At 41.5% G+C, this 14,663-nt stretch overlaps 1 protein-coding gene across 1 annotated transcript in view; it reads left to right on the plus strand.

Annotated features, from left to right (window-relative positions):
* The first annotated feature begins 386 nt into the window (after nt 1-386).
* LOC112524964 (heptahelical transmembrane protein 1-like) overlaps nt 387-14,663 on the plus strand; it is a 15,756-nt gene continuing 1,479 nt past the window's right edge. Inside the window, exons 1-2 of the mRNA XM_025134906.1 lie at nt 387-690; nt 1,585-1,592. Of these exons, the coding sequence (XP_024990674.1) occupies nt 387-690; nt 1,585-1,592 (312 nt within the window). The remainder of the gene's footprint in view (nt 691-1,584; nt 1,593-14,663) is intronic.

Below are 14,663 nucleotides of genomic sequence, written 5' to 3' on the forward strand. Positions count from 1 at the left end.
TTCAAACTACTATATGCTAGTGTATGACAATAGGTAGGATGGAATTCAGCTAATATAATCACTTCTGCAACAAAAATAATCATAGTTGGTTTTGGCCTTTGATTCTGGCCTTTGGTCAAATGAGCCTTATTTCTTGATTCCAAATAGTTGTGGACTTGAATAAAATAGTGGGAAATCAGAATATCATGTTAAATGTTACAAGTTAGGTTACCACCCACAGTATTTGGAAATTTCATAAATGTAATTAAATTATCAAATTTTGATCAGACAGATAAATCCATTTGACTGTGAAAGTCAAGAAATGCTTTCTGTTTTCTTCTAAATGCATGAAGTTATTTCAGGATACACCAAAACTCATAGACTTTTAGAAGGGATCACCACTAGATATGGACATAGCACCGCCACTAATGGCGGCCACRCGGTGGCYATTYTTTGTATTCTTGGYCGRATCAATGTTCTGCCTCCTCTCCAACACCACCTGCCACCTCTTCGGCTTCCATTCTCACAGCTTAAACCTCCAACTTCTCCAACTGGATTATATCGACATTGCAGTCATGATCATCACCTTCTTCTTCCCACCAATCTACTACATCTTCCAGTGTGATCCCCTTTCACAATTCATCTACCTTGGTGGGGTCACCGTCATGGGTGTTTTTACGATCATAACCCTACTATCACCAGTGCTCTCTTGTGATAACTAGATCCTGGTTATCACCCGAGGTAATTAATATGTGATTATTTGATAAATGATAATGTGACAGCATGATAAAATGTTATATTTGATCATGCTAGTATGTGAAATTATATGCATAATATGAAATGCATATGATATATATATATATATATGCATGATATATGTGCATGAAATGGGTGTGAATCTATGAACATATATGCATGATGTATGGATGCATGCATGTTGGGGGGAAGGCTATAGTAGCCTACTTTCCCTAAGAGGAAAGGTATACAAGGAGGGTGAGGTCTCCTTTACTCTCTTCTTGCTATTTTTGAGACCTCAAGTGAGCGATATAAGTGAAAGTATTGACCAGATTATTCTTGACCGGAATTCAAATTGGTTTTCAAGAGATTGATTTTCAAAAGGAATTCAAGGTGAGTGGTTTACCATTTTATTTTAATTGTAAAGTAATTCTTTTGGTTTGATCAATAATTATTTTGAAAACTTGTTTTACCCGGTTTAGACTTAAACCGGACAAAACATGAGCGGTTTAAGGTTAAATCGCCTGATGTGTTAACCGTGTAGTCTTAAATCGGACAAGGGTTGATCGATTTAAAAATAAACCAGACATAGTCTCATCCGGTTTAAGGGTAGTCCGACTAATGTGTTAGCCGGTTTATGAGTTGAACGATTTATGAACTTTGATATGTTAAGTGTTTTAATCGGAGAAGTATGAGTACGACTAAAGGTGTTAAACCCCATAATTTTTATGTGTAAAAGTAATGAAGAAGAACAAGTGATGAAGAACCAGAAGGCCGATGGAAGACTTCAAGGCAAAATGGCTAAGTCCTCAATACAACCAGAGGGTCGATGAATCGACCAGAGATGCGATGGAAAGAGCATCTTCATAGCCCCTTTGGTTATCAACACTTGGAGTTTTCTACAATAGTTCAACCAGAGGTATGCAATGAAGATATGAAGATAAGGTTGAATAACGCCCCATGGAAGACAGCTGGAGATGACTAACCGACAGCTGGATTCTACAAAGTTTATCTTGTTTTGTTTATTATCCATATTTAGATAAGCTTTATCTTTACTAGAAGATTAGCTAGATATTCTCCTTAGATAGTTATCTTAAAATAGCTTTCTAGTATAAATAGGTGGTTAGGCCTATTGTAATATTTGACTCTTTGAAACTTTTCATAATCATTGGAATAAAGTGAATCATTTGACGCTCAAGCATATTCTTTGAATATTTATCTTTTGTTCTTGAGTGTTCATCATTTTATTCATCCAAACTATATAATTAGGTTATTCTTAACTTAATTATTAGTGTTAATTGAGAGATCTGGGATCAACAATTGGTATCAGAGCCAATTGATTGTTCTTCAATCAAAACGATCATCAAAAACTCTCAATCCGCCTTTTTCTTTATTTTTAATCTTCTCTAAAAAGCGTAATTTTTCTCTTCCAAATCTTCAATGGCCAACTGGAATTCTGCTTATAGTGTTGGTTCCCTCACCAAACGTCCAACTCTTCAAAGAGAAGAGTATCCACAATGGAGAATAAGGATGGTAATTTTTCTGGAAAGGATGGACAGAAATCTTCTGCGATCTGTCATGGAGGGTCCCTACATTCCACAGACTCTTGTTCCAAGAGTCCCAGGAACGAGTACAACAGCAGAAATATCAGCTTACTACATGCCCAAGGACGAGAAGAATTGGGATGAAGATGATATGGAGCGCGTAGAGACTGACAAGAAGGTCAAAAGATTAATTATCATGGCCATTCCCAATGAAATCTTCCAATCCCTCGATGCATGTTCCACAGCAAAGGAACTATGGGATGAGCTGGAAAGTTAATTAGAAGGAGGAGCAAAAACAAAGAAAAATCGTAGAGCTCAATGTCTCAATGAATATACAAACTTCGAGGCTCTTCCTGATGAACTGATTCAGAAGACGTACGATCGTTTCAACACTTTGATCAATCAATGTTGACGAAACGACATCTCTAGGATAAAGGAAATAAGTGTTATTTCTTAAAAGTCTCAGCGATGAGTGGACTCAGCTGTCAATGTCTCTCCAAGCAAATCAGAACTTAGACGGCTGGTCACTTCATGACGTCTATGGAACGCTTGCTGCACAAGAGAATGATATCATGAAGAAGAAAGTATCCATTGGTGGACCCCTTGCTCTTGCTGCAGAAGAAAAGGATGTTTCAAGGACCTCCACCAGAGACCACATGAGAAAAGGTAAAAAAGGCACTGGTTGTAGAATCAGAATCGGAAAAAGAGACATCCAAATCTGATGATGATCTCAAAACCTTTGCCAAGTCTTTGACCTTGATCACGAAACAGTTCCAGAGGAAGTTCATCAAAAAGCCATTTGAGCGAAGAGACTCCAGAAGGGAGAAGTTCCAGCCCTCCTATGAAAAGAAGCCAACAAAGTTCCATCAGAGGGAAAACAGAAGAGAGGGAAGAGAAGAAAGAGATGACAGAAGAGAGAAGAAGAGAGAAGACAGAGACGGATGGAAGAATGACCTTCGCTACTTTAGATGCGGAAAAATCGGTCATTTTTCAAAAGAATGCAGAGGACGTCTTGTGAAGGATGCGGACTATTACAAGAACAAATATAAATACCATCCTAAAGAGTGAAGCCTGATGGCTGAAAAAAAAATTGGGTGTCTGATTCTTCGTCTGATGAAGAAGACAAGGCACTCATCTGTCTCATGGCCACGTCTAATGCAGAATCGGCCTCTAACTCTGATGAAATGGTATGTTAGTCTTCCTTAAATGAAACCAACTCTGCTCCAACTGAGCTAGAGTTAAGGGTAATGAAACTTTCAGAGGACTTCTTAAAACTCAAAGAAAAATTAAATTATGAAAAATCTAAAAGACTTAAAGCGGAAAAAGAAGTCGGTTTCTACAAAAGAGGGACTGGTCTTCTAACCGAAAAAAAGTCGAACTAGTTAAGGAAAAGACTCGCATCGCCACTCTTAAAAAAACAGAGGAAAAAAAACTTCTGGATTTAAACAAGCGAACAACCAAGGACTTAGAAAAGAAGGCAAATGCCATAAAAGAATCCGAGGTAGAGAGGCTCAACTCAGTTGCTCTCAAAGATTTCTTTCAAAAAGAAAGGGAGATTCTTCATCAGAAGCTTCAAACTAATGAACTATTGATGAAGAAATATAAAGATGCCCAAAATGTGTACGAAAAACTTAACGGTCAAAAGGACACTCAAGGGATCGGATTCAATGAATTGGACTCCTTCATCGAAACAAATAAATCCACCCTTGAATCCACTTTCAAACTTGGATGCATTCAAAAACCCAACTTTTTTCCTAAACCCAAAGCAAATTTCAAAAGGGTTAAAGTCGATGGAAAAACTGTCCTTTTAAGACATGATTTTGAAAATGTGGTGTACGAGAACAACACATGTAAGAATTCTGATGAATGGAATGATGCTTCCACACCAGAGACCGATGGAAACCCCATGGTTCAATCAGACTCTCTGGTCATCGATCCCACTTCATCAGCAAGTGCTGTTGATGAAAAAGAGAATCCTAGTAAGGAACCGTCATCTGATATATCGATGAGCCATCTAAGTAATATTGGAAGTTCATCAAAGTCAGAAATGATGGAATCCCCAACATATCACTCTGAACCATCAACCTCTGAACCCACTCCTCCCACAAACGTCCATGACAATTTTGATTTTGAGAAATCAGCGAGAGACTTTCTTGACTTCGAATCTGAAGAAGAAATAATCTGCGAATCACCAGAGGCCATTGAGGATAAGAAGCCTCAAAACTTCAAGCCCTCAATGAAATCTGATGTTCCAGCATCTATGAAAACTTCAGATAAAGGAAAAGAAAATTTGAGTAACACCAAGTCCGCTAAAGATACCCCACAAGGCCCAAGTACCTCCTCTAAGTTCATTATGTTTACTCGCGCGCAAAAACAAAAGTAGCCTGCCTCTGAAAATTCTAACCACCACTCCTCTCATTCAGCTGAAGAAAAGCAGTCCTTCCTCAGGAAAGAAATAAAGACCAAGCCTTCCACTAATAAAAAATATGAACTAGATAAGAAGTTTGTAAAAACAACCAATGCTAGGACAGGATTTTCATCCCCTGCATTTACTTCTTCATTTTCATCAAATAAACAGAAAGTTAAACATTCATGTCCTAAAGATATTAATTGCCAATGTTTAGCTCTTTTATAAAACCTGAGGAACCACATGTTAACACATCGCTGCATATTTTCCAAACACGTCTATCGCTATAGTGTTAAAACCAATGAAAACTTGAAAAAGCCTAAGTCTAAGGGCAAGGGAAATGCAAACAAACCCAAGCCTACACAGGCCAAGGGTAATGAAAATCAGCCCACTCCAAAGAGGGCTGATGAAAAGAGAGAGGTCGTATCTATGACCAACCAACGTGGACCCATTAAGAAATGGGTACCTAAAAACCCTTAACTTGTCTTGTAGGGCCAGCATGTGCAACCATTGTACATGGATTCAGGTTGCTCCAGGCACATGACTGGTGATAAAAGTTAGTTGTCCTCCTTCATCGAAAAATATGGAGGCTCTGTCACTTTTGGAGACAACAGCAAGGGTACCATCAAGGGATACGGCACACTCATCAAAGGGAACATCTCCATCAGCAAAGTGGCTTATGTTCAAGGTCTGAAGCATAACTTATTAAGCATAAGCTAGTTCTGTGACAAGGGTCTTGAAGTTAGATTCCGCAAGGGTTTCTGCATCATCGAAACACAGCCCGGCCAAACCATCATCAAGACAAAGAGATAAAGGAATCTCTATCTTCTGGATTTTCAATCCTCTGTGGGACAAGACACCCTCTGTCTTGTATCCCGTAAGAGCGATGAAAATTGGATGTGGCACCAAAAGTTCTCACACCTGAATTTTGATGTCTTAAGGAAGCTAGCCAAATAGAAGTTGGTCAAGGGAATTCCCGATCTCAATTTCGAAAAAGATCATCTATCTCTGCCTGCGAGATGGGAAAACTGAAACGGGCTTCTCATAAAACAAAGTCAGAAACCTCCTGCTCCAAGCCCCTGGATATGATCCACATCGATCTCTGTGGGCTCATCTCTAAAGAAAGCCTCTCCGAAAAGAAGTACATCCTAGTATTAGTTGATGAATACTCCAGATACACCTGGGTTGAGTTTGTAAAGAAGAAATCAGATGTTCTTGAACTTCTCATTGGAGTGATGAAAAGGCTCCAAGTTCTTCTACAACGCAAACTCATAAAAGTTAGAAGCGACAATGGGACTGAATTTAGATATATCAGAATCGATGAATACCTCATCAGTGAAGGTATTTCCCAAAACTTTTCAGCAGCCAGAACTCCACAACAGAATGGAGTAGTGGAGCTAAGGAACAGAACCCTCGTTGAAGCAGCAGGGACCATGCTTGCTTCATCGTAGTTACCCATCACCTTCTGGGCTGAAGTTATCTCCACTGCATGCTTCACCCATAACCGGTCAATCATCAACAAGAGTCACCAGAAGACACCCTATGAACTCATCAATCAAAGAAGACCAAATGTCAAATATTTCCATGTCTTTGGGTGCAAATGCTTTGTACTCAATGATAGGGAATATCTTGGCAAGTTCGACAAGAAAGCTGATGAAGGGATCTTTTTGGGCTATTCACAAACCGCCAAGGCCTACAGAGTCTACATCAAAAGGACAAAGATCATCATCAAAAGCATCAATGTGTCCTTTGATGATTCCACACCTATGACTTCTGGACACAACAGTTCAGGACTCGGACTTCAACAGAAAGCCTCTAATTCATCACTTGGCAAACCCAATGAATCAGAGTTAGCTCATTTATTTGAAGACATCTTAGAAGAAGTAGTCTCTAGACATGCACCTACTACTAAACCCATTTCTAGAGCCGATGAAGAACATGAAGTTCCAACACTGAAGGTACATCTCTTACTGAAACTCATGTTACTTCACCCTCTACTTCTTTCATGTCTTCAGAACAAGAACCAGAGCCAGAAGATAAATCTGGAGATGATCTCTTCGAGGGGGAGCAAGCAGTTCCATCGGTTGATGAAGAACTGCATCCTGTTGCTCTAGAACCCCAATTGTGCACCAAGTGGACAAAAAGACCATCTACATCACCAAATCATTGGTGATCCAACATCTGGTGTCAAGACGAGATCCGCAACAACAAATGAATGCCTCTTTGCCAACTTTCTGAGCATGATTGAATCGAAGAAGATTTCTGAAGCCCAACAAGACCCAAACTAGATAGATGCAATGCAAGAAGAACTACTCCAGTTTGAAAGAAACAAAGTGTGGTCCCTCATGCCTCTACCCAAAGGGAAGACGGCCATAGGAACCAAATGGGTTTTTAGAAACAAGAAGGACGAAAATGGCATAGTCATAAGGAACAAAGCCAGACTTATTGCAAAGGGCTACTGCCAGGAAGAAGGAATTAACTACGATGAGACATTTGCTCCCGTCGCAAGACTTGAGGCCATCAGGATATTCCCAGCCTATGTAGCACACAAAGGCTTCAAGGTCTATCAGATGGATGTCAAATCTGCCTTCCTAAATGGCAAACTACAAGAAGAAGTATATGTACAGCAGCCCCCTGGGTTTGAAGATCCAAAGCATCCAGAGTACGTCTACTTTTTGGACAAAGCTCTCTATGGGCTGAAACAAGCACCCAGGGCCTGGTATGAAACTCTCTCCGCCTTCCTCATTGACAATGGATTTGAAAAAGGTACAATCGATACAACYCCCTTTCTCAAGAAGCACAAAGGTAACATTCTACTTGTGCAAATATATGTGGATGATATCATATTTGTCTCTACCAATGCAAAATTTTGCAAAAAATTCTCAAAGCTGATGAAAAGCAAATTTGAGATGAGTATTATTGGAGAACTTAGTTTCTTCCTTGGTCTTCAAATAAAACAAACTCCAGAAGGGTCTTTCATCAATCAGTCCAAGTATGTGACTGACCTTCTGAAAAAAATACTCTCTCTCAAATGCATCATCGATGAGAACACCTATGGCTACAAGAGCTAAGTTATTTGCTGATCCATCAGGCAAATCTGTAGATGTAACAACCTACAGAGGCATGATTGGATCACTCCTGTATCTAACGCTAGTAGACCAGATATCATGTTCGCTACATGTCTCTGTGCAATGTATCAATCCAATCCAAAAGAATCTCATCTCTCTGCGGTCAAGAGGATCTTTAGATACCTCAAGGAAACCCCTTCATTGGGTCTCTAGTATCCAAAGAACTCTGGCTTTGATCTAATAGCCTACACAGATGTAGATCATGCAGGTTGCAAGCTTGATAGAAAGAGCACGTCTAGAAGCTGTCAACTCTTGGGGGACAAGCTGGTAAGTTGGACATCCAGAAAACAAAATTGTGTTTCAACTTCCACAGCAGAAGTAGAATATGTTGTTGCTGCTAGTTGTTCTTCACAAGTTCTCTGGATGAAGACTCAGCTTAAGGACTATGGCTTTCAATATGAAAAGATACCCATCCTCTGTGACTCCAAGAGTGCAATAACCATCTCTACAAATCCTGTGCAACATTCCAAGACCAAATACATCGATGTAAGGTACCACTTTCTGAAAGACAATGTCGAAAAAGGTAATATAGAGATCTACTTAGTTCCTACAGAGATTCAACTTGCTGACATTTTTACAAAAGCTCTTGATGAGAAAATATTTTTATTTCTTGTCAGCAAGATGGGTATGCTGAATCTCACCACTTAGAGGCAATCCTTAGTTTGAAACCAGAGATCCTCAATATCTCATGGTTATTCCTACAAGTGATATATCTATGGCCATAAACACCAAGTACTCCAAACCAGAGCCTCTGGTTCTAAAGACCAGAGCCTCTGGCTAAAAAGAAATACTTGTTTAAATTATTGGCCAAAAGTTTTCATTGCCTTTAGAACCACATCCCCTCTGGTCCAAAGCAAATACTTAGTGTATTTTCACCAAGTATCCCCTTCCCAACCAGAGCCTCTGGTTGTATAGACCAGAGCCTCTGGTTTCCAATCCTTTAAGACCAGAGCCTCTTTGGTCTCAAACTTGGTCTCCCTCATTCATTCATACCAATAACTTAGTCATATTTCATCATTTATGGAACCAGAGCCTCTGGTTCCAAAGACCAGAGCTTCAAGTTTCCAAGTTCTTTGCGACCAGAGCCCTCTGGTCCAAATTGGACTTCACATGCATCATTATTTAAACATACTTTCATCATTTTTGCATATCCTTCTCAACGAGAGCTTCTGGTTCTAAAGATCAAAGCCTCTAGATTCAAAGTCTTTGGAACCAGAGCCCTCTGGTCCCAAAGGCCCATCCTTTTCATACCCTTTTACATGAACTTAACCAATTTCCATATATGTTTGCATCATCATTCACGACCAGAGCCTCTGGTTAAATAGACAGAGCCTCTGGTCATCAAATCCAACCTCTTTATTGATTCTAGGGGGAGTTTTTAACTCAACACACAACCCTATGCATCATTTGAGGGGGAGTTTTGCATTCATCATCATGCACCCTTATTGCACAAATCATGCATTTTCCCACCCAGAGCCTCTGGTTCGTCTTTCTAGAGCCTCTAGATCACCAAAATGCTATATAAATGATGAATCATACCTTCCATTCAACCAGAGCCCCTCTGGTTCTAAATAAAGGGTATGTTTTTAAATCCAAGGGTTTTTCATGCTTAACTAGAGTCTCTGGTTTGTCTATCCAGAGTCCCTTGGTAATAAAACCCAACATTCCATCGATGAATAAGTTCATCACTCTCAACCAGAGACTTCTGGTTCCTCCTCCAAAAAGTCATGACCAACCAGAGCACCTCTGGTTCCATAACAAAATTATTTTTCCAAAAAAAAACCCATCTTTAATTGAAAACCTTTTCAAGATTATACAAAATTGCAGTTTTTGTGACTAAAAACTATACAACATGGGTTTTTAGAAGAACAAAACTTCGTAATTAGTAGTTATCTTACAATTAGATGGAACTTTTAAATATTAATTTTTTTTGGAATTATTCTTAAAGACATATTATTTAGGATAATTCTTTAATTATCCCAAATCACCCAAAGGTCATACTACATGCGCCAGACACTTTCAACAGCCTGGTCCCTAGAACCATTCCATCCACCCCATTTAGACACGTGTCTACCTGCATTAATGACACTATGCAGATAATACGGCCCACGATCACTCCAACAATCACCTTTTTGCCAAACGTCCCTTTCTATAATCATTATCTTTTAAATATTATTTCTTAAATGCAAAACCCTTGCACTTCCCCACTTATATATACCCATCTTCTCCAACAGTTTGTCCTTTACGCTTCCAAAACCTTCAAGAACTCAATACGAACTGCAATAAAAAAAACCTGCAACTACTCCAACAATGGCATCCTCAGCTTCCCACGAATCACAAAACAACGACAGCCACGTGCAATCGACCGGCGCACACAGCCGTGCACTAGTCTTTCTACCCATAAAACCCAACAATCATGCCATTGATCTACGAACAAACCTGTTTGAAGACCGGTTCACAATAATGATAGAGTTCTTCCAAAACTGCATCCTCCAACCTGATCTTACCCTATCTGACAATGGCGTACCTCTCAAATACGTGCAACAATACTGGCAGACATGCGAGTTCTTCCCTAAGAACCGTGGCATCATGGGGGACATTGATGCCCCAAATGACATGGTTTGCTCGGTGAAGATCTCTCGCGCAAAATTTTCAAGAGTTTTATGCATCCCAACTCGCCAAGAACTCAACATTGAAAACTACGCCGAGCCACCCACAAGTTTTGACGTACTCTGGTTCATCAAGATGCTAGGTTACAACCGCGACCTACACAATGCATCAAACTTCAAGAGGCAGTTCTTGCCTCCTATGTGGAACATGTTTTTCTCGATTCTGAACCGAGCCCTCCCCTGCAAGCTCGAGAGAATGGATCAAGGGAACATAAACATTATGACAATAATGTATGGACTCTTCTTCAACCTACAGCTGGACTACGCCCTTCTCATCCACAATAAGATCCATGCAGCGGTGATCAAAAAGTGCAAGTTCAAGGCCATGGGAAAGCCATTGTCTTCTGTCCTCTTCCCGCATTTCCTTGACCTATTCATAAGGGATGCGATGAGGAGACACAGCCTACCGGCCGAAGAACCATTCACTCTAAAATTTTTGATGAACGACCATCGCCCAACAATTTCTTAGGATGGCTACACTACAGAGAGGACCGTCTTGAGGGCCATGCTCAACGTCATGCCAGAGACGTCTGAGATTAGAAGAAAGTATGAACGCTCTCTGCTATCCCAAGAATCACGGGCAGCTACCCCAGAGCAGATAGAGCCGTCCCCCAATGCAAGCAAGGGAGCGCAGGAGTCGTCTTCATTTGATGATGAAGATGATGATGATGACACTCCTCACGCATCCCCCGGCCCTATAAACACAACTCCAGCACCCACTTTCCAAAAGGCAACCACCACTACTACCCTTGGCAATCAAGGCCAAAAGGGTATTGAACAAGGACGGCCCAATCCAATCCTCACCCAAGCCAGCCATCCAGAGGCCACTCTTTAGGCCTCTGTAGATGAATTTGCCGAGGAACCACACCATCCATCGCCTCTCTTACAACAGGGAGGTTATGAAGAAATAAGAGCCACATTGCCTCATGGCTCGACACAACCTTCCACACACCCAGAAGCATGTTATGCTTCTGGCATTGATATTCCCCAAGATCATTCAGAGCGATCTCCCATTCATGCACCACCCCCTTCGATACTTGGTCTAGCGAAGGGGACACACACCTACTTCTCTTACTCGGCCTCTAAAGCCGAAGAAGAAGAAGATGTAGCAACATCAGAAGATAGCTCCTCATTAGAGGGATCAAGGACTCGATGGAAGTCCTTCCTTGCCCATATTCTCACAAGGCAATGAAGGCGTCTCTAGAGCTAAGGCACAACCTGCAGCATCTATTGCTGCAGGGGTTACCCCCATCACTAATCTTGTCACAAAGGCAGAGTTCCAGGCCTTTGTTGACTCGACTCAGCGGTTCTTGGATGACCTAAAACTCATCTTACAAAGAATTGTTGACACCACCCCATCCATCGATTTAACCCCAATTCGACAATCCCTTGCCACCCTTGAAGCCTAAGCCAAAGATAAAACCACCCGCCTTCAAATGCTTCAACAAACAGTCCAACAACAACACCACGCCGTATCCACCATATCCACCCTTCGCAACCAAACCATCATGAATACCCTCGCCACCCTCATGGCCCAGGCAACTGCGACTGATGAGGCCATTGCTTCCATGACCACCCATCTAAACACCATCACCAATACACTCACTACCCTCCCAGCCACCATCCTCTCCCACACCCCTCAACCAACCCCACCCCCAACCACATCTATCGATGAAACCATTGCCTCCCTCTCCACCCAAATAGCCACCATACAAACTACCCTTACCTCACTCCCACCCACCATATTACCCCAAATACCTCAACCAACCCCTCCTCCACCCCCCTCTGCAACTCCATCCTTTGATGAAGCCTTTACCTCCTTCACTGCAGAGGTAAGGAATATGTTAGCCTCCTTCCCCATCCCACCATCCGCATCCACCTCAACATCCATCCCACCTCTCGTATCGACATCCACCTCCACCATAGAGTTTGCAACCAGAGTCGATCTAAGGGCTCTGTCAAAAGTACTTATCTCCTCGTTCAACGAGATAAGTACTAAGTTCGCGCATAGGGCCATAGAACCATCAAGGGCTCTATCAAAGAGCCTTGACATTCAATAGGCCCACACCAACTCCCTCCTCCTATCGATGGAGGAGAATCAACGAAGGAAGGCCCTGAGGAAGTACTTTGCTTCCTTCAGGACGACGCAGAAGAAGGCCAGAGCATCCTGCTCTACCAGCCGTCCACTAAAGAGGCCAAGGCATGAGGATCCAGACCAAGATAATCATGGTCTCGGTCCTCATGAGAGGGAGAACCCGGCTGCTACTGCCCAACAAATGGAGTCCGCTGCACCACCACTACCATAAAACCAACCACCATCATCAACCCAAGGAACCCAAGCTAGGGAACCATAGGCTCAGCCCTCTGAAGATGTACACAATGTACATGTTCCCTTAGACACCACCCAAGAACCCATTGAGCTAAGTTCTTCATCTGATGAAAACCCTTCTACCCCACAAACATAAACCAACATACCCTTCACTCCATCACCAACTCCCAACCTACCCTTCACTCCATCACCAACCCCTTGCACCACAAAACCTTCCATCACCTTATCCATACAACCAGAACCCATAATCACCCAATCTACCTCACCATAACCACCACCAACACAACCAGAGCCCAATGAACAATAGCTACTCCAAAATGAGCAAACCCAACAAGAAACCATTCCATCACCAACCCATACACAACCCTTAGCCCAAACACAACCCACAACCCAACCACCACAGGTGCAAGCAGACGTTCCCTCCTCATCGAGGCACCCTCCTCTGGGCGTGGTCGATGAAATTATTGCAAACATGGAGTCGCTAAGGAGACGTCCAGAGATGCCACCAAGGGAGCCAGTGATGATGGAGAATATCCATCAATACTTGTACCACGATCGCGATGAAGGTTCGGCTCTCAATCCTTCAATGCTATCACCAGAATCGATGAACCTCCTGCGCCATAGGTTTGTGAGACAGACGACCAATCCACCATAGGCCGTCTTCTCACATGAAGGAATCAGGACGGTCATGGACATCAAGATGAGGACCTTCGCTAACAGAGCCATCAAATATATCGAGTACACCATGGAGCGAGCCCATGGTCATGTCAGCATCTTCAATGACAATGACTTGATCGATCTCAATCCATTTGACTTGATTGATCATTATGCGCATACGGCTCAGCGACAGGATCAAGGAATAAAATTTGGGATGGCAAACAGAGCAATCGTTCAAGCGATGGAAACCTTGGTGAAGTACAGAGCCAAGTGTGATTTTCAAATTGCTCTTCAACTTGGCATCAACAGACTATCCTGTACTCCACCCAATGAAGAATTCCCAGGTCTGCAGGAGAAGAGATCTGCCTCTGTACTAACTCAATCAGAACTGGGACTCGTATTTAAGAATGAGTTTGGAGCAAAAAAATTCTTTAGACTGACTGAAGCCTTCAAGTACTCAACAACAACACTTGAATGGTTTCAAAAGGTCAACAGAGATAGATTACGCAGACCTCCGGTGCCGATAGGAGAGGGACAAAGACTTATTCATGAGATCTCAACAGTCATTCAATTCAGAAGACTATTGATGCGCTTCTAGGAGATTACACAAGGTAGATCATGAATGAAGTAGTTTGATTTGAATTGTAATATCTTTTTGTTCATCATTGTAAGAATTCATCATTTAATCCAATGAAAATTTGGCAAAGGATGTTTTTCTTTGGATTAGCCTCTGTTCATCACTTATGCTTTAAATGTTCCTAGATTAGTTCATGTTTGTTCTTTCATTACTTAGGAGGAGATTGTTAAACCCCATAATTTTTATGTGTAAAAGTAATGAAGAAAAACAAGTGATGAAGAACCAGAAGGCCGATGGAAGACTTCAAGGCAAAATGGCTAAGTCCTCAATACAACCAGAGGGTCGATGAATCAACCAGAGATGCGATGGAAAGAGCATCTTCATAGCCCCTCTAGTTATCAACACTTGGAGTTTTCTACAATAGTTCAACCAAAGGTATGCAATGAAGATATGAAGATATGGTTGAATAACACCCCATGGAAGACAGCTGGAGATGACTAATCGACAGCTGGATTTTACAAAGTTTATCTTGTTTTGTTTATTATCCATGTTTAGATAAGCTTTATCTTTACTAGAAGATTAGCTAGATATTCTCCTTAGATAGTTATCTTAAAATAGCTTTCTAGTATAAATAGGTG

Source organism: Cynara cardunculus (assembly GCF_001531365.2).
Source record: "Cynara cardunculus var. scolymus isolate 2C chromosome LG 13, CcrdV1, whole genome shotgun sequence".
In the NCBI taxonomy this organism is placed as follows: Eukaryota; Viridiplantae; Streptophyta; class Magnoliopsida; order Asterales; family Asteraceae; genus Cynara; species Cynara cardunculus.